Source organism: Rhea pennata, chromosome 23, assembly GCF_028389875.1.
Source record: "Rhea pennata isolate bPtePen1 chromosome 23, bPtePen1.pri, whole genome shotgun sequence".
NCBI lineage: Eukaryota > Metazoa > Chordata > Aves > Rheiformes > Rheidae > Rhea > Rhea pennata.
In genome coordinates, this window is record NC_084685.1 from 8,712,604 (window position 1) to 8,732,166 (window position 19,563).

At 40.4% G+C, this 19,563-nt stretch overlaps 1 protein-coding gene across 2 annotated transcripts; it reads right to left on the reverse strand.

Moving 5' to 3' along the window:
- Positions 1-990: 990 nt before the first annotated feature.
- GNL2 (G protein nucleolar 2) lies at positions 991-13,964 on the reverse strand. 2 transcript variants are annotated; one of them, XM_062594130.1, is made up of 16 exons: positions 13,850-13,964; positions 13,693-13,777; positions 11,870-11,964; positions 11,201-11,340; positions 9,911-10,095; positions 9,731-9,797; positions 8,251-8,409; positions 7,623-7,733; positions 6,767-6,895; positions 5,937-6,041; positions 5,271-5,429; positions 5,021-5,128; positions 3,655-4,094; positions 2,897-2,976; positions 2,058-2,158; positions 991-1,171 (listed from the first exon to the last, which is right to left on the reverse strand). In XM_062594130.1, the coding sequence occupies exons 1-16, from the start codon at positions 13,911-13,913 to the stop codon at positions 1,022-1,024; spliced, it is 2,178 nt and encodes a 725-aa protein (XP_062450114.1). In that variant the 5' UTR covers positions 13,914-13,964; the 3' UTR covers positions 991-1,021. The 2 variants fall into 2 exon arrangements, with proteins under 2 accessions (XP_062450114.1, XP_062450113.1); XM_062594129.1 differs by having other exon boundaries at positions 7,623-7,736.
- Between the last annotated feature and the right edge of the window lie 5,599 nt (positions 13,965-19,563).

Genomic DNA, 19,563 nt, shown 5'->3' on the forward strand with positions numbered 1-19,563 from the left:
TTTGTTGTGTAACAGAAAATTGCTGTCCTTTTATTAGTTGCTTTTTCTTACTTGGGCCCTTTATCCTGCTGTCTGATGTTCTTCACATACTACTTAACAAAGGCAAAAACTGACCATAATCTTTACACCTCTCAGTGCAAACCCGCTGCCCTTATCACTGCTAAGGATATATAATTTAGAGATGGAACTTGCAAGCAAGATACCTCTGGCTCCACATTGCAATAAGCAGGCATGGGCTTACAACTTCAGTTTTAGTATGTAAGTACATATGTTGATAGAGGATAGAAGGCTGCTGTGAAACTTTATTTTAGTATCAGTATGCCTGAAGCTCAGGTACCTGGTAATAGGAACACTGTTCAACACTTCAAAATTAAATAAAATAGGATTTTTTTTAGGATTAATACTATATAGTTGTCACATTCACTGTTAATCAAATTACAGGTAATCTTTGGACGGAAGTTGCTTAGAGGATGTTTCCTGTGAGTATGTGTAAGTTTACATCAAAAGCCTTTGTCAAAATAGTAGTAAGCTGAGCAATACTAAAAATGCTTTCTGTGCTTAATAATTAGGACTGAAACAAAGAGGTACGATGCCACTCCAAGCATCATTTCTCAACACAAGCAAATGAAATTTTTCCTTGAGGTACCTGTATAACTGGTTTGTTATATACATACAAAGCAGATGTTGGGAAGATTCTCTGTAGTCATATGAACATCTCAGTAAAAACTACTTTTCAGGGAAGGTAAAAATAGATCTGAACAGCCTCGTTACCCTGTCTGCTAAAGAATACCTCAGGTTGCTTTGGCAGTGCAATGTATGTTGACCTTAGATAGTGATGTTGAAATACCATGATTTCTATTTGCGTAAAGAACTTGAGATGATTTAGAAACCGAGGGCGATTCTACTCCAGGGAACAAGACAGACAAATGAAACTAGGCTTTAAATGGGAACTACAAGTTTTATATAAAAAAAGTCACTGCAAACTAGAGCTGTTTTATGTAAAATTTAATAGAACCAGCAGTTATTGCTTATGCTTGTATTTCTTGTGCTTTGATCTTTGTCCCTCCAAGCCATTTTTTTTCTTGTTCTTATTCTTATTTTTCACGTTGTGAGTTTCATAATACCGGACTCCAACTTTCTTGGAGCGCTGCTGCCTCTCAGCTCTTCTCCTCTGCAAATACAAACAAAACTCATTAGCAAATCCACATTATCCATTGCCTGAATTTGTCTGCATTCTTTCAATGGGTATTCAGTGTACATTAAGTACTTTAAGTGAAATTTGGTATGAAATTGTATCTAACATATGGGCATCTATATGGAATCTCCTCCAGCTAATAGATTGTTAAAAAGGAGGATATGCTTCCATCTTTTCAAAAATAACAAACAAAATACAGGAAGCAAGCTGATGTGCGCGGTCACGCAAGTCTTCAACAGAGCATATACCATGACTCCACTATTCCCTTCCTCTTTGACAGTTTTAGCAATTCATAGCAATTCTCTAAGAGAAACCTGCTGTACAAGGTATGCTTACAACTCACTTTCAAAGTCCTATAAGTACACTATCTGGCTTAGTATTTAAGTTGCACCAAAGAGAGTTGTTCAGACTTGACTAACATGAACAGGAAATAGTAGCAGCTTTCTTTGTAGCCAGAACTGAATAGCCACTGACTGTTGCCTATCTAGATCCAGATCCTCCAGTCTCCCAGCTTTTAGCCCCTTATTTTCTTACCAGCATCAGTGGACAAGCTAAGACTGAAAGCAGAACAGTTATGTAGAAAGACTTCTCCATTGCAACACTCCTGCTGTAATAGATACCCACTGGACTCTTGTGTCTGCCTTGGAAACACGCTCAGTTGGAACACACTAATGTCACATCTCATGTCAGAAGCAGGCTATCCTGTCTTCCCATTCACCCTACCACACCTACAGGCCCTGTCCTCCCCCCTCCTACCAGTGCTAAGTCTTGAAGCTCTTGAGTGATTACAGGCAATCTATGTAGAAGAAAGCTAGCTCTACTCCTCCTCTTGTTTTTTTGTACTACAAGAGGTCACACTCACTTCTTTGGATGTAAGTTTCTTGCTGGGCTGTTTACCCGAATGGTCATCTTCCTCCTCCTCCTCCTCTTCCGCTTTTCTTTTTCTTCTCTTCTCTGTGCAGCCTACAAACAGCACAGATCACATACTTTAGCATATTCCAAAATCCTCTTCTGTTTGCAGAACTTGAGACTGGAGGTTGTGTCACCATCCTGTCTACTTAGCAAAGCATTGCTTTGGTCACTTTATAATAGTTTCTACCAAAAGAGCATGCATGTTCCTTACAAGAGAATCACTCATTTATTACTATGAAAGCTACTCTTCAGCAGCAGGCTGTTTAAAACCCCGTGCAAGTCTAGGAAAGCTTCTTACTTTCGTACTGTCAGAATAAGGTTCTCCCACATTACTTTGCCTTTAATCAGGCTTCAAAACTGAGAACAGACTTTTGAAAGTCATCACAGTAAAATCCATCACCTGAAGTATCTCCATGCTTTTATAACATTGTTAAACCCTCCCACTCCACCTTCTGCAGAACATTACACCACGTGGAACAGAAGCTGCTCAGACTGCACTCTGCTAGTTACACCATTCTGCTGGGAATTCAACATTTGCCTTTGCTTTACCTTCATTCACTGGCAGAGTGACATACTATCTTACTGTATAGACAGATATTCTACAAAAAGGCTTCTGAAAGATTACCAAGAAGCCTTTAGGTTAGCTGATGGACAGATTTAGAATCATAGAAGTAGGGAAAGAACTTTCAGTCAGAAACTAATGAACTTTATCTCTTCAACTCCCTCTCTTCTTTTGCTCTCAAGACTTCCAAATGTAGATTTGAAATATATCTCAGTCTTTTGGTTTACCTCTGTCTTCATTTTCTTTGGCTTCTTCAGACTTCTGCTCAGATTTTGCGAATACTTTTTCGCTCAGCTGTTTGGGGATTCTATAAGAGATAAAATAAGCAATGAAACAATGTCACAGTCCAAAATGCAACCATCTCTTAGAAACCGTCAGCCTCCAACACATCCTAATAGCCTGTCAGGAAAGCCACAGCCTTTGCATCTCAGAAACATACTCCAGTCATCTCACCTCTACAGTTAGTGGACTTGTGCAGCGCACAAAGGGACAAAATACAACACTTGCCTGTGATAATTTTCTCCTCAAAGCTGAGGAGTGAGCTCTGCCAAAACTGAGCCTGGTGTATCAGCTAGGATACACACATACGTGTATGGAGACCAAAGTGGCATATCCAAGATTAATATTAAGACTGATATTCTACAAGAATGAACTCAAAAAAGAGAGATCCAAGGAAATGCTATTGCTACACGGAGTACCAACATGTTTCTAATCCATAGCCTAAGAGGCAGCTTTCCAAAGGTAAGAACATTTCTGGTTACGATGGCAAATAGAAAACTTAAAATAATATTAAACAAGAAAAAAAAATCTGTTCCTTAGCCAAATTTCCAATATTCCCAATATTTATAGCTAAACTAGAGATATTGTAGCAATCCTAACACAGAGGAACCAGTCTAGCAAATCATGAACAGAATGCAAATAAAGCAGAACCACGTTATCCATTTTTTCCCGTGGAATACTTGAGTCACTGAGCAGAATCAGATACCTTATTGCTGAGAATCTCTTGGCTTTGGCTTTATCCAGAAATTTTTTGCATTTTGCAATCTTTTCCTCCAAAGCCTTAATAACTGCCTTAGAGCTCTCCCTGGCATCTTGTACAGCTGACTGTGATTCCTCCTCAACTGCAGAGTCTTGATGTTGCTCATTTTCCTTCTCCTCCTCCTCTTCCTGCTCCTCCTCTGCAGAAGAATCACTGTCCATTTCATCAAAGCCTGACACATCTACAGGAACCAAGTCATCTTCTGAGAACTGAGGAGCCACATTAATCCTCCCAAAATTCTGCCGGACATGTGACATAAGTTGCTTAATTTCAGTGTTTGTATTGTTTTTCTCTTCTGCTGGCTCCACAATTGATACTACTGGCTCAGAGATTTCCTCCTCATTGTTATCTTGGCTTGATGTCATTGCTGCTCCCAATGCAGGAGGCTGCAAGAAAGGGTGTAATGGATATATTATCCAAAAACAAATCTGACCCAGCATCTCCCTATTACTTTGCATTATCCCTCTTGTATCTTGGACCTTTTTTTTAAAAAAAAAAAGAAAAAAAAAAAGAAAAAAAAGCAGTAGCCTCTGAGAAAAGAAATAAGAAAGGGCAGAAAGTTGATTTGTTAGCAAGTAGTGCCTTCAAATATAAAATCTTACAAAATGGTACCAGCCTTTATCTATCCTAGCTGTTTTCATTCTACTTCATTCCTTGGTGTGGGGAAGAAGGCACAGAAAGTCTGAAAGCATTATAAATAACTCCAGAAAATACATTAAGGGTCAGAGGGATATGGGTATGACTGCACATACAAACAATCCCTGGAAGACAGCCAATGGTAAAAAAGGCAATTAATAAAAACTGGGCTCTTTTCTCCCCCTCAAGTGTTAGAAACAAATCAAGAAATTTTAATGACTCCAGAATAATCATAAAAGTAATCCCCATTCAGTTGCTGTACAGCACATCAGGCTGTATGGCATGAAATGCAATAGCAAACTTGTGTTTGACATTATTGCAAAACAGTATTCTCTAGCAGTGGATTCTCATGAGAGCAATTTCCATTTTATCTCTCTGGAAAAAGCCTAACACTCCAAATGCTGTGACAATTACTGACATTTCTGCTAGTTAGATGACTGTAAGACAGCTTGGTGTAAAACAGAACACTGCTACCTGGTACTCCCTGCATTTACCAAATTCAAGTGAGCGTCACCTGAATCATCAGATTAAAGCAGAGCTTGAGACGTGTACAGCCCAAGTTACAATAGTAAATACTATGAAGACTTAAACAGAAAGACAACAGAAACAGAAATGCAACAGAAAGACAGATCTCTATTTGCAGGAACAAGGATATGCATTTGCATCACGTTCTCACCTGGGGACCTGCATCCGCATTAGGTGGCTTCACAAAGAAAGGAATTCTGCCCCTCTGCCAGTCATTGAGAACCATCTTGCTCACTGTTTGCACATCAGGTTCACCACCCTGAAAGAACCTAATAATAATTTCTGTCCACATTTGCAGGGCCAAATATACCATCTCTGTATCTCCTCATAGTTCCCAGGTTCAGTGCTGGAACACAGCCCAACATACTCTTCCAAACTGCAAATGCAAAAAGTTGTCTCACCTTCAGTAGCTTTCCAGTTCTAGAAGCAAGCTTCTCAAGGAAGTCTTCAGTATCCTTCCAGAAATCAATTTTGTATGTCTTTCTGATGTACTCTGGTTTCGCTCTTTCCAGTACTGCACTAATATGGTCTTCAGGGCTCTTAATCTTTTCAACTTGAACCTCAAAAAAATGGCAGAAAGTCAGCCCTTTGGAACATCAAAATGGATCTTTGTACAAAAGCTCAAATGCTTTAAGCAAGCCTCTGTGATGAGAATTCAGTTTCCATTCTTTCATCACTGCCACCATTCTTTCAGATAACTTCAGTTTAGGAAAGGAAGATGATTTTTTACACAAACGCAGGACATTTTCTGCACTAGAAAGCAATTCAGGGAGATGACGTAAGGCTCAGGTGCTGCCATTCTCCTTCACACAGACTACTAACCTGATTCATCTTAATAAGTTTTAAACTTCCCCTCTTTGTAAAAAGAACAATTGTACAGACTGTTCAGGCTCTTGGAGAGCTATATAAAGACAATTTCTGCTCTGGTAGACACCCCCTTTCTAAAGTTTGCAATAAATAATAATTCCAAAGCTGCTACTTCTGAAGGCAAAAGTGTGTACTAGTTTCTTGGAACCCATGATACTGACAACCATAAACACTTCCCAGCATTTAGTGTGGCTACGTACCACTCCCTTCAGTACAATGTCGGTTTCTGTGTCTCCAGATGGATAAACTACACCCGGGCAGTCAATGAGAAAAATCCGCCGCATCAACGTAATGTATTGCCACACCTGAAAGATCAACAGTCTCCATGCTACTGCTTCCATTCATAGCCATTAGTTCTGCTTTTTAAATGACTGGTAACAACATTCAGGAATCTTCTTAGGAACTTACTATTACACACAGAAACATCATAAACCTTAGCATATTTGTTAGCTAATCAACATATATTGCACCTTGCTGCTTCTGTATCAGCTAATGTTACACGTAATGTATCAAAACATTAACTCACACGACCAAGATGAGGAAATTACATTCTTGACAGACTTTGATATTCAGAGCTTTTCTTCTTCCCTGATCTTTAACTTCAGTTACATTTATAAGCAAAGGGAACAGGCTATAAAAGAATGTTTCCGTAACTTCTTCCTTCTTTCTTACTGTCACATTCTTAAAGAATACAGTTGGAAAACTAGCACTGACTGAGCCTGACAGCACAAACACATCCAATCATTTGATTCTGAGAAGCACAGACACTGATTCAGGGGCGCTGAGCATCCAAATCACAGCACTCCAATACTGGGAAACTGGCAGACATAAGAAAGTTTCCAGTAGCAGTGCTCCAGAGCACTGCTTGATGATCAGCCATTCCTCAGATCCCAGGTCACAAAGCTTGTATAGATCAAGTGTTGGCCTTGAAAACGTCATTGAGCAACATCAACTACTTTTATATAAATTCTGCCTTCTGCAATGCACTTCAGAATTAATTTTTATCTCAAATATAGAGATTTTTTCCTACCTTTGTTTCACCTGCAATGGGAGCCACACTGCAAACCTTCTTAGATCGCAATGTATTGATCACCGAGCTTTTGCCAACATTTGGATAACCAATGAAACCCACACTGATCTGTTTCTTGTCAGAGTGCAACTGTTAGGAAATAATATATTTTAAATAACTCAGAGAAAGGCAGATTTACTCTTAAAGTTCTAAAACCTACAACAACTGAGCAGTTCTTATCCTCATTATAATGGAAACAAAAGCAGCTTCAAAGTTTACCAGATCAAAAAAAATGAGATCAGCTCCTTTCTATTAGGAGAAAGGTATAAGGGTATAACTAATAAATCGCTGAAGAACTCCAAGTGTTTAAGAAAATATTTGCAGACCCCTATTTCAAAAGGGAAAAGTGAATCCCTTGCATTCTTTGTTCCTGTAAAATTACTTGTGGATGCCTCAAGCTAGAAGCTATTTAGGTTGAAAAAGCAAGCAAATAAAAACAGAAGCTGAAAACAGCAAATAATCTAACCAAGGCAACAAAATGTCTCTCTCAAAAAGATGAAGACATTTAAAAGGAAAAATATCTTAACAGAATACATGCAAGACATGAAGAAAGGGACATATTTCAGACTAGTTTTAGATATTTGAGTGTTATTTAGAAGCACCAACAGGATACTCTTCCAAAAGAAACCCAGACAAGAGATTTGTGGTCAAAGTAAGTCTTACTAGATCTGGTCAGTTTGACAAAAATTTTGAACATATTTCAGCAAGAAATATTTTCCATTTGCTCTCCATCAAAGGGAGCATTGTAGAGGGAATCACTCACTAACAAAAAATACTTAACTGTAAAATAGCCACACACCACCACAAAGTTCTGTACCTTTCCAAACTGCCTTAAAAGCTGTATGAAGGCTCCTTTGCCAAAAGGGTTTGTGAGACTGGCATGAAAAGCAAGTGTTGGATACTCCTGAGAGAGGACAGCAACCCAGCGCTTCTGAAGAGGAAAACACGAGTTAGGGATCCTGATCTTCACATAGGTCTTGAATGCAACTGGCTATGAAAATTACTACGTAAGAACCTTTGAAGCATTTCACCAACCAAACAGCTAAAGGCACTGACTTACTGTTTTTATAAAAGACAAAATTTCCCCAAAACGCCTTCACTACTAGCTAAAACTAATTAGTTTAACAATATAAAACAGACCAGCTGTGGTGGATATGGATCTTAAGAGAACTAACTTTTTCCGTACTGTGGAGACATCAGCTGAATGGTTAAATCCAGACAGAGGAAGTAGAGAATTTGTGGCTGGCAACTGCTGTTTCACTGAGCTAAACTTGGACAGATTTACACTGTAATTGTTACTTTTATAGCAGGCAAGCAGAAAGTTCCCATTGACCCACTGTTACATTATGCCCTCAAAGCAGCACGAGGACTGGCAAAATTAAAATAGAGGCTACAGAAGGAACAAGAAGTCCAAGGCATAACAGGCAGGAACAGACGGAACTTACTGTAGCCCAAGTAGGAATAAGATCACATTTGTTGAGGACAAAAATGAGATGTTTCCAGTGTTTTTCCTTTTTAAGGTAGGCTTCCACATGAGGGGAGCGAGTACCCATGGGATCCCTGGCATCAAGAACTTGCACAACAACATCTGATGAATCTATCACCTGAAAAATAACACAGAAGGAAAAAACATTACAGAAAGTAAGAAATCTGCATCTCCAGAAAGAAAATTAATGATTTGCTAAAAGATGACATTAAGCTAAAAACTTTGTATCCATGATGAACAACTGTTACTTCTCCACAGACCAGTAAAGCTCAGACTAATATCCACCGATCTCCCACTTTCTTTTTTGCTACACTCTCCCAAATCCAGGCTAAACAGTGTTTACTTGTTCTTATGCACTAGGTGGATGCTTATAGCACTTGGGAAAGTAAAAATTGCACCGAGAGGGGAAAGTTAATTACTTCAGTAGACAAAAAACAGTGTTTTCCACCCATTTCACAGCAATTCAATTCTGCCATTTCATAAAGGATCATGATATAAAAAGTGTTTTCTGGATCAATATGAAACACACAAACAAGCAGGAACCTGCTGTTAGTCCACTAAGCATCTACAGCAGGGAGCTGTCATTTTATGACATGCTTCAAGCCAAGTGAATTTGTTTCACAGCTATTTCCTGCACTTTTGGAAGTGCCTTACTGAAATCTGTTTTGTTCTATCATTCCTAGCACTTTTAGATCTAAATGGGAAGGTTTTAAGCTACATATAGAGATTTAGAGCAAGGAGTCAAGCAATTTCCCATCTACATGCATTTACTGACTGCATGCAAACTGTGCTCTTACAACCCTAGTTCATTCTTGGTCTCCATTCCTCTGGTAGTCGGGGTGGCTCAAGGGCAACCAAGGATCAGAGCCTTCCAGAGAAAACCCTGTCAACTTGCCAGGTGTCCTTAAGTTTCTTTAGGCTAAAAACATCTCATTGGTTTATTTGTGGTGAAGCCCCAAGAATCCTAGAGAGACTTAGGCCACTCTCTTTCTAGATTACATATTTTTGTGGATATTTATCCCACTGGGTCAAGAGCTCCAGAATGAAGTCAGTCAAGCAGCATCTCCATCACCTTCTACAGCTTTTTTTTTTCTCTGTTATAGTTGTTTTATCATCTTAGTAACAGACCAATATTAAAAAAAAAAAAAAAAAAGTATTGTTTCAAGTCAACCAGTTCAATTAGGCTCACAGGAAAACAGTAAGGGAGTTACACACTTGAAATATTTCTGCAGGAAGAAAATCTTAATTCTTCCAGCCAACTTTGAAAACAAATTCAGTTGTATCAGAGGTTCCCTAAAACAAGCAAGATCTATCAATTAAGGGTTTTCAGATCTTTTCTGATTATTGCTATGTAAAGCTTCCAACATGGTGCTGAAGCATGTGACTTAATAAATGCAAAAGTAGATGCATGTCTGTTAGAAATTGTAAGTGGTGCTTACCTTGTAGAGCTCACCCCAGATTCTTTTGGACTGTCCCTTCTTAAATATTTCTTCTTGCGCTTCATCCCTGAAAGTGGATTAGCATAGGTATCAGCTTTTTTTTTTCCCCCTCCCTTTTTGGAATAAAGATAAAGCTGTATGTTCAGAAGCGCAAGCAATAAATAACTTCTTGCTATTTACCTTACACCACTGTCTTCTGTCACGAGGTCTCGGTCCTTGTCCTGATCGTAAGTTTCTGATGAGGCTTCTGCATTCTCCAGCAGAGACTGCACATCACTTGCAGAAAGAGTTGGTTTCTTCCTCTGCGATCTGGGGCCAAATGTTGTTTCAAATGTTTCTGTGTCAAGAATGTGAACTCTGGAGGTCTAAAAAAGACAAGTTAGTAAAATATATATTTTATTTATTTTTCCACCAACTCTCACAACATGCAGTGTACAAGACCTTAGTACAGTGCTACTCTGCAACCTCTGACGAGAGTTATAGGCACTTTCCTAACAATGTTTGAATTTTCCAACTTAATCTCTGTGAAACTAAGTGGATATTTAACAAGCAACAAAACACATCACACTTGCCAAAGAACTATGCTTCAGTTCTTTCACCATAAATATCGTCAAATGTAATTAAGGCTAAAATTTAGCTGCTATCTTTGATCATTTCTTGTTCTTCTAACAAGTGCACAAATCTCGCCAAATTCACAGATTTTTTGTCAAGGATAATTATAATCAAAATTGTAGGTTTTAATGCCAGTAATGAATGCCAACTCTTCTTGGAAGTGCATATAATTTGAGCTAAAAGAAGTTGTTTGTTTTTGTAATGCACATTTTAGTCTCTGATAAAAAGGTTACCTAAATTAAGGAAGAATGTTATTACATAAACCTGGAAAGCTTCCATATGAAAAACATCTAGTGAGAGTCCAAAATAATAGTTCAGGCATCACAAAAGAATCCTAGTGTTAACAAACTTGATCTACTTGCAATGATGTTCGCACACAGAAGAATTTTTGACTCAAGATAAAAAGTACATATTGGAGTTGAAATTCATCATGCAAAAGCATTAGCAGGGTGAAGTTAGCTCAAAGAAAGGTCTATGTATGACATGAGCTATTATAAACATTGGAACATGATGTGGCAAGCTGCTGCAGTCATTCTAAGCTGGCACTCTAACCTTAAAATGTTAGAAGATAAATTTCCTAAGAGAAAATGAGAATTCCTAATAAATAATACAGATCTCACAAACTACAGGGAACTAATACACTGTTTCTTTGCCTTTACATTTGCTGTCCAACTGACAGGCTCAGAAACATCCTTCCACATCCAGAAAAAGTAGTGATTTGCCCTAAATCATCCCTCTACTTGCAGAGCATATCAAAGAGACTGAATATCTGCAGCATAATCTCCATAGATAAATAATATTCATGACAGCTCATGCTTATAATCCAGCCTTCACCCTACACAGATGAACGACACACACATGAGGTTTGATTCGATCATGGAAGAGGGACATTGGCAACTTGCTTTGCTTCATCACTACTCTGTAAGGATCTTTCATGACAGTTTCCATCTCTTCTTGAAACTTCTGTAGGGATGACTGCTTGATCACACGAGTATTTCCTGCATGTAAAAAAAAAAATATATATATATATATATACACACATACATATAGATATAGATATATTGCACAGCACCACTCCCTGTGATAACTGCTTTAAAGATCAAGGGTACACTAATAAAATATCAGTGCTCCATCTGGAATTAAAAATACCAGTGACAAAAAAAATATAGAGGATATATACTGTACATAACATACATAAGCCACAACATACACACACACACACACACACACACACACACATATATATATATATATATATGGGCAAACCCAAATTCACAGAAACAACCAAAGTAGACAAAACAAACACACTTTAAACAGTATGCAGAAATCAAACACCACAAGTACATGCAAAATATACTACACATCCCATTAACTTATGTTATCCTGTACCCCAGCCTACAGCAAGGCTCCTTTATCTGCAGTATCTGTCCAACATGGCACTGAGACCAGGACGCTGATATAAACACCCCCTCCGAACACACAGTTCAAGTCTTTAAGCTTGTCAAGTCTGAACATTGAAAAACTCACCAAACCATTTAATATTTGGTTCCACTCTCGCAACGGTGCCTGGTGCCACTGTTGACTGATACTGTAGAGGCTTAATCACTTTACCACGTTTGTTTCTAAGCGACAAATGAGAACACATGTAAATGCTCAAGGGCATCACCCATCCTTCTAGCAAATTTTGTTCACTAGACCAGAAGTCCCTCCAAAAAAACCCGCAAAGCCCCATTAATCTAGAAACGTACCCCTGGAATTGCTACCAGCAACAGTACCACCTGTAGAGTAGAGTAATTTAAACACTGGAACAGGAGAAATGGAGTGAACTAGTGTATAGAATGAGGTTACCATGCCAGAACTATTCTTACCCAGCGTGCCACAGCCTCCTTAGCAACCAGTACCCCAATCTGCCACTTCATCCACTCTCTTCTCTGCCACCTACTCTTAGAAAGCATCCAGGCTTAAAGACCCATGTTCCATTTGCTCCGGGTGCATCCAAGTCTTTGTGTTTGCACAGAAGTGGTAAGTTTGGCAATAAAGCCATATCAATGAGAAGCACATACCTACTGTCGTATGTTGTCTCGGTGAGTCTTTCTTCTCAAAAGAACTGATTACTACAATGGGAAGGAATCACTCTTCATTGGCTCAAAGTCAGACTGGAAGGTATTTCATGCTATCACTTCACCGAGAAGACTATGAATTATCCTACACTGACATTTCTTTTTTTCTCTCTCTCCTCCTCCCTCCCCCCCCTCCCCCCCGCTTTTTTTTGTTTGTTTGTTTCCTCCACTGTGCCAAACCATGGAGCAATGCCTATGAAACCACCTCATTAGAAGTTTTCCTATTTTGAACTCTGTTCTTCTCCCCTCCCTGCCCCCCAAAAGCACCACTAAGTACAAACAACAGTGCACATTTATAAGATCTACCTGGGGATATAAAAGTGCATGTAAGGCATTGTAAGACAAAGAATAAAAATTACCATGTGATGGACAAAGAGAAACACTATTCTAATTTCCCTACAAACCATCTAAGAAACCAGATGGCACTTACAGCCAAATTCAATAAAACTTCCAAGTCCAACTTGAGCTTGACCAAAGCATAACTTCATGAAGACTTTTTTTTCTCCATTAATGGCCTACTGACAGTGCAAAAAGTAACAAAGTAATATTTTCTAGTAAACAGCTCACAGGCTCACATGGAACTCTTTAAAATTAGCTGTACCCATCTGCTTGGCAGAACAAGGATCATAAGATAAATTTCCAGGTTGAGACCTGTCTTGAATTTATGTTTTTTAAAAATAAGTATGTACTTCCCAGTCTTCTATCAAAACAAAGTGAAATCTGGCAAAATAAAACAGAACTCTTAATCTGAACCAGCATCCTCAGAAACCCCACGGCACCTACAACATGGCAGAGATGCACGTTTATAAGCTGGTAATTGCTCCAGAGACAAAGACTCTCAAGTGGACTGAACCAGTGCCTCTCACTAAAAGAGCCAGATGGAACCCAAGCTTTTCAGACGTTTCAGGGCTTAGCATGTTTGCGTTATGCTGCAGTTTTAAACACACGCATACTAGGCATTTTTGGTTTCGTGACATTCCAGTGAGATCGTATCAGCTGTTGTTCCATGTGTTTCCCAGCTGCATTCCCCGATACGCATCGCTGGTGCGTTTGGGGTCCAGGACGGAGCTCCCTCGGTCGCGGCATCACCGGGAGCACCGGGCGGAGGCTCCGCTCCGCCCAACAGGCGCCTCCCCGAGCCACCACAGCTGTCGGCCCCGCGGGGCGCGCGGGAGGCGGCGGCCCAGGGCCTCGCCGCCCACCGCCGCGGCGCGGGCCCGCCGCGCTCACCTCCGCTCCTTCTGCCGGTACATGTTGAGGCGCCGGATGGTGGCTCGGTCCCGCATGTTGTGTCCGCCCGCGCCCGCCACGCGATCTGCGGAGACAAGGCAGCGTCAGGCGCGGCCGGCGCGGCGGGCCCCCGCCCCGCCCCCGATCCCGCACCTACCGGGGTTGGTGCTGGCGCGGGACGGGTTGACCGAGCTGCGGCCCTTGTAGCGAGGCTTCACCATGGCGGCAGCGGGACCGGGAGCCGAACGGAACCGCGCCGCGCAGCACCCCGCGGCGGCGCACACGCACTTCCGGCGTCGGAGGCCTTGCGTACTTCCGACGGCTGCTGACTTCCGGCCGCGCGGCACGGGCGGGCGCCATGGCAACGCGTGGCGCACCGGGATCCGCATCGCCATAGCAACGTGCCCCCCCCCCCCCACCCCCACCCCGGCGGCGCGGCAGGGCCCGGGGGCGGCGGCGGGGCCGGGGCCCGAGCCCGAGCCCGAGCCCGGGCTTTTCCCGGCTGCGGCCTCGTGGCGAGGCCCGGAGCGCCCTGCCCGAGGCCTGGGGGCCGCCGCCGGCCCGGGGCGCCGGCAGGGCAGGCCCTGGTTCCCGGACAGGAGCCCGGGCGCTGGCAGAGCGGTTCCCATCGTCTCACAGGGGGATAACGGGAATCGCTTGGGATGCGGTGTTAATGCCCTGTCTGCCGGCACCGGGATGCGGCTGGGAGCTCTGGATCCCGTCTGCGGCAGGGCCGTGCTGTGCGGCGCTTACAGGCCCGGGGCTCTGCCTGGGCTGCTGGCGATGGCCCATGAACACCAGGAATAATAACACCGGCTCCTTCTGCAGGCACAAGGAATAAAGAATAGCACAGACAGCGCAATAATCCAGTTTCGGCAAATGGTGCATCCGAAGTCTAAGTCTACATTCATGTTACTGCCAGATTATAGTAGATGTTGGAAAGATCCTCACCTAGGGGAAGTGAGCAGAGCTGCACTGAAACTGTGATAATTTATACCAGAGATTGGGCTGAGGCCAGACTGCCACACACACTGGGGAATCGTTCCCCAAAATGAAAGTCTGGTCTGTCTTTTCTAAATACTGATTAGCATTAGATTAGTCACTAGTTGTTCAATTTCCCCTCAGCTCTGCCAAAGCTCTTTTAAGTCCAGAACAATAAGAAAACTTCTGAGATTTTGTTCTTTGAATGATTTTCAGCATTTTTCTTTTAGATCAGTTCTAAGTCCTTGTCATACAAAGTTGTCCTAATTAGCCAGGACTTACAAGATGTTTTGTAAGATGGCAGTCTTGAATTTTCAGTCTGTTTTTGTTAAGCCTAGGATTTCTGTTTTCTCTCTTAATAGAATTATCTATGCCTTGGGCATTTCAAAAATACACATTGATGTGGGCATAAAAAAATAATTCCAAATTGTAGATAATTGTTTTAAGCTATCAGACTTGAGGCTTATGTGGAAGAGTTTTCCCAGGAGAAGTGTGTTTTCTATTAGAGTTGATATCAATCTGTCAGAAGATCCTTTTGATTTTCAAATTTTAGACTAAATAGTTGAGTAATACTTGCCCTATTCTCCCCCACTCTTTCTTTCCCTTTTCCTTAAGAAAACACTCTTTTTATTGTTAACAAAATATTTTGGAATGCATCCAGAAAATTACTGTCTCTTTCTTTGAAAGAATAGAAATAGCTGACTTTAGACATTAGGTTATGTTGTAGAGAACTTTTATTGGAATTGAGTCTGAGCTGATACATTGAATTTCCAGTTTGAAAGCTTTGACACTGACATGTTAGCGCCACTTTCTCCAGACTTGCATATGGCCCTGTCATACAAATCAGAATACACTACAATCCTGTATTTTCTACTGTAAGAAGAGATATATACTGGTATACACATATGGGAATTGTATTCAAATTACAATAAATTCATTCAGCTGCACTTTCCTCCGACTGAAGTTTTTCCTAACCAAAATGACATTACTGAGGCTAACTTACTATTTAACTTGTAGTGTCTCTGTAGCTGTGGTTGCTGGACTTGTACATCTGATAACATGAATCAGATACTTTACTAAACTAATTATACATTGATGCACAATTCACAAATTTTGTGTTCTTCTGTAAATGCATACGTCCATTTAAATTTTTAACTTGCTTTTTTTTCTTTTTAAATTGGCTACAGTGGTATGTTGTCCTTATTGCATACCAGACAGGACAGGGGGCTTAGCAATACACACCAGGCCCATCAAGCTGCCAAACTGTCTTAGTTTCATTGACAAGACGAGCCCAACCGTTGTTGAGCTGTAATCATTTTGAATTTTATGTGGCCTCTTCCTTGTCAAAATCCCAGTGAATGTGGTTATGTGATGCCATCAAAATGACTCATTGCCATAATTACATATGTTCTGAGGGGTTATTCCCATTGTATTATTAAAAAGTAGTGATGCTTGATTTTTGGCAAGGACCATCTTCCTTGTATGAGCCACAGATTTTGTCAATTAAATGAAGGAAAAATAAATTTCCAAGACTTCAGAACAAGACTGGACTTGTACTCAGAGCAAATTTTCAGTGTGGTATTGAGCTACTTTGTTTTATTTTAATAGGCAACATCAGCCATCTTACTCTCCCTGTTGCAGTGGTTCCCTGCAGAGTACAAAGACCGAACTGGGTTTCATAGCTAGCCTCAAAATCTTCCAAAGCACTGACAGAAGATACCTCAGATCATTTATCACCACAATTGTTTTGGCAACTCAGTTCCTCAGGAACTGGTTTTCAGGGATAAAGCTTACAAGAGTGGGAGGCAGGGCTCCTTGGTAAAAGACTCGATTAAGTTTGATGACTGCTTAACAGAAGAAAAAAAAGCATTCCCAAATCTCATTGCCTTGGATTTAGATTTCCCAAAACTGCAACTAAAAGCAACACGAGAAAGCTAGATGAAGGAAGGAAAGAAGAACACTGCAGTCAAGTAAAAATCAATGTGTATAAGTATCTTATCAATGTGTACAAGCACCTGAAGGGAGGGTGTCAAGGGGACACGGACAAACTTTTTTCAGTTGTCCCATGTGACAGGACAAGAGGCAATGGGCAGAAACTGAAGCACAGGAAGTTCCGCCTGACCGTGAGGGGGAATTTCTCCACTGTGAGAGTGACGGAGCACTGGAGCAGGTTGCCCAGAGAGGTTGTGGAGTCTCCTTCTCTGGAGACCTTCAAGGCCCACCTGGACGCAGCCCTGTCTAACATGCTCTAGGTGACCCTGCTTGAGCAGGGAGGTTGAACTAGATGATCTCCAGAGGTCCCTTCCAACCTTACTGATTCTGTGATTCTATGAAAAAAGACAGGAAGGTAAAAAAGGACATTGACCAGCCAGGCTGCTCAGTGCACGTCCAAACTGAGCCCTCGGAAATAAAGGAGCTGGTCACACTCATCCAGTGCGGTTCTCTCATGATTATAGAGCCTCCTGCATTGCTCCATCAAGTTGCACCAGTGCTGCACATCTCTTATGGGACTTAAATGGTCATTAGGAATCTGTAAGTTAAAGCACTTATGTATAAATATTTTACCTTTGTGATATGATTTTAATAGTCATGAAAGGTGACTTCTTTTCTAGGAAGCTGTACACAGTACGTGCTGCACCATATATTTTAGGCTTGTGTGTCCTTCGATTTCCTGTGGCCTTTTGCAGGCCATGTCAATGATGAATGGCAGACAAGATTCTAACCAGCCATTTTTGCTTTTGCTGTAAGTAACAATATATTATCTACCTGGCTGTCTGGTTTTCTTCACTAAGATCCTGCTGCTCTTCAAAAATCATAGAGATTCTGGCAAACTGCTCCATCCAAACTATAGTTTGGCATTCAGTTGGTTATAATACATTATCATGTGTAGAAATGCCATTGGAGTGATTTATTTATAGTGAATTGTTATATATATATGATTTTTTGTAATTTTAGTAGATTTTTTTAAGGGTTAGCCCTAACACTTCTTTCTCTGAAGACTATTGACTTAATATAAAATATCTCCTCTCATGTTTTCAGACAATATTATCCAAATAATAGTAGTAAGAATGACCTGTTTCGCTATACTACTGTGTTGCCTGTAATCAAAGTGAAGATTTCTTCTGAGTAAGAAATCATTTTAACATAAACATGAGCTAATAAGTATATACATTATCTCTTTCTCCGTGGAAGTATAGGGCTAGTAAATTATTGCTTGAGGAGTGTGTGTGCACACATTTAATTTGACTGTAGCTGATGAAAAATATGGATTTATATTATACAGAGAGGGTAAGAACATACTACAACCAATGTGTTTGGTGAAATTTGTCTGTCTCAGCTCCTAAATCTCAGCAAATGAGATAGAAATTAAACAGTTCCAAACCCATGACTGTAAGCTGTTAATATGCCTTGCCCTTTTCTACCCATTATGCAGAAAGAATTACCGAAATCTAAGTAAACTACCTGGAAACTATCCTGCAAATTTAGGGTAGAAATCTCTCCAGTGGGTAAACATCAGTTTGTTCAACAGGATAAATAAAAGCATATTCTGTGCAAATGAGTTTCTCATGATGGATTTATCTATCTAGCTGTCTATGTATCTAGCAACTATTTGTCCAATTCCACAAATAGGTAGTCAGATTATAGAATGTGAACCCATGCAGAATCCAGCAGCAGTAATATTTCTATGCCGAGATCTATACAGGTACATTTAACTTCTGGATGGCAGTGAGTAGACAAATTACACTAGAAGAGACTTTCCTACTCTCCAGATGGTTTTTCATCAGTTGGGATTTGACCCCAGTTTTGGTGAATAAAGCAAACAAAACTTACTCAGCAAACCCATTTATTTAAAGAAGCATATTTTACAGTGATGCCATGGAGAGAACACCACAACAGATTTTATTTGGTGGGCTGAAAGAGAGCATTCATGTGCATGTGAGTTGAAATGACATTAACCCATGTAAGGAAGTCTCAAGTTTGGACTGTTGAGCCCAGCATGCAAATCAAGTTGATTAAAGACAAAATGCTTCTAAATTCGTAAACAAACCAGCTCTCTGGGAGTGGAAATAAGCACAATTCTCAAGCTGATTGAAAGAAGAAGAGGAAGAAATTTGATTTTTTTAAAATATTTTCCTCCTAATTTTTCTAAAACTATTTCATTTTAAAAGCAACCTTACTTAAAAATCTTGGATTTTCTTAATATACATTTTAAACTTTCCTTTGCCCTTCTCCCTTTTTTCCCTGTTGTGCTATGAAAAGGAAGAAAGAAGGGAAAAGGGTACAACAGAAAGGAGAAGCTCAGTTTTTCTAAAAACTCTAGCATGTTCTTTAAAATATGTTGTGTTGATTTATTATAGGTAGTTTAGTTTTGAAATATTTATGCTAATATTGACATGAGTTACTGTAGGGAATCCAGTCAGTTGGCAGAACCTTAGTAGTATAAAACATTGCTAATGCACTCTCTCTTCTCTTTAATCCTTGTTGAGAACTGGATTGAGATACTGAAGCAGGAGGGAAGAAGGAGTAGTGTATGAATTAGCAAGCTGAGGTTCATGAAAGGGTTACTCATTATTGCTGCTAAATAGCAGAAGGGAAAAAATATTCTGGTTACATGCAATGCCATGACACAAACAAAATACTTATCTCACAGGCTAGCTGAGGCTAGAAAATAAAGTGAGATCTGATCTTTCAACTGGGAGGCCTTCAGGAATCGTCTGAACATGATCCATAAACAATTCGAAGGATGACTTTTAAGAGCCTCTTTCTCTCTCTGCTTGGTATGCTGGTCGTTTATCATTGTGCTGAAATGGAATCCCCTTTAAAAGATATAACGGCTTCTTGTTTACTTAAACATAAAGTGGATGATGGGCTGAAAGGCTTTGCTTCCAG

Bases quoted from the DNA above. Each gene is read 5' to 3' on its own strand.
- GNL2 (XM_062594129.1), bottom strand. From the start codon at position 13,913: ATGGTGAAGCCTCGCTACAAGGGCCGCAGCTCGGTCAACCCGTCCCGC. The intron at 6,896-7,622 runs GTACAGAACTTT...ATTTCCTAACAG, and splicing joins TTTTAAGGCAGTTTGGAAAG to TTGCACTCTGACAAGAAACA. The intron at 5,129-5,270 runs GTGAGACAACTT...AGGTTCTTTCAG, and splicing joins GAACTGGAAAGCTACTGAAG to GGTGGTGAACCTGATGTGCA.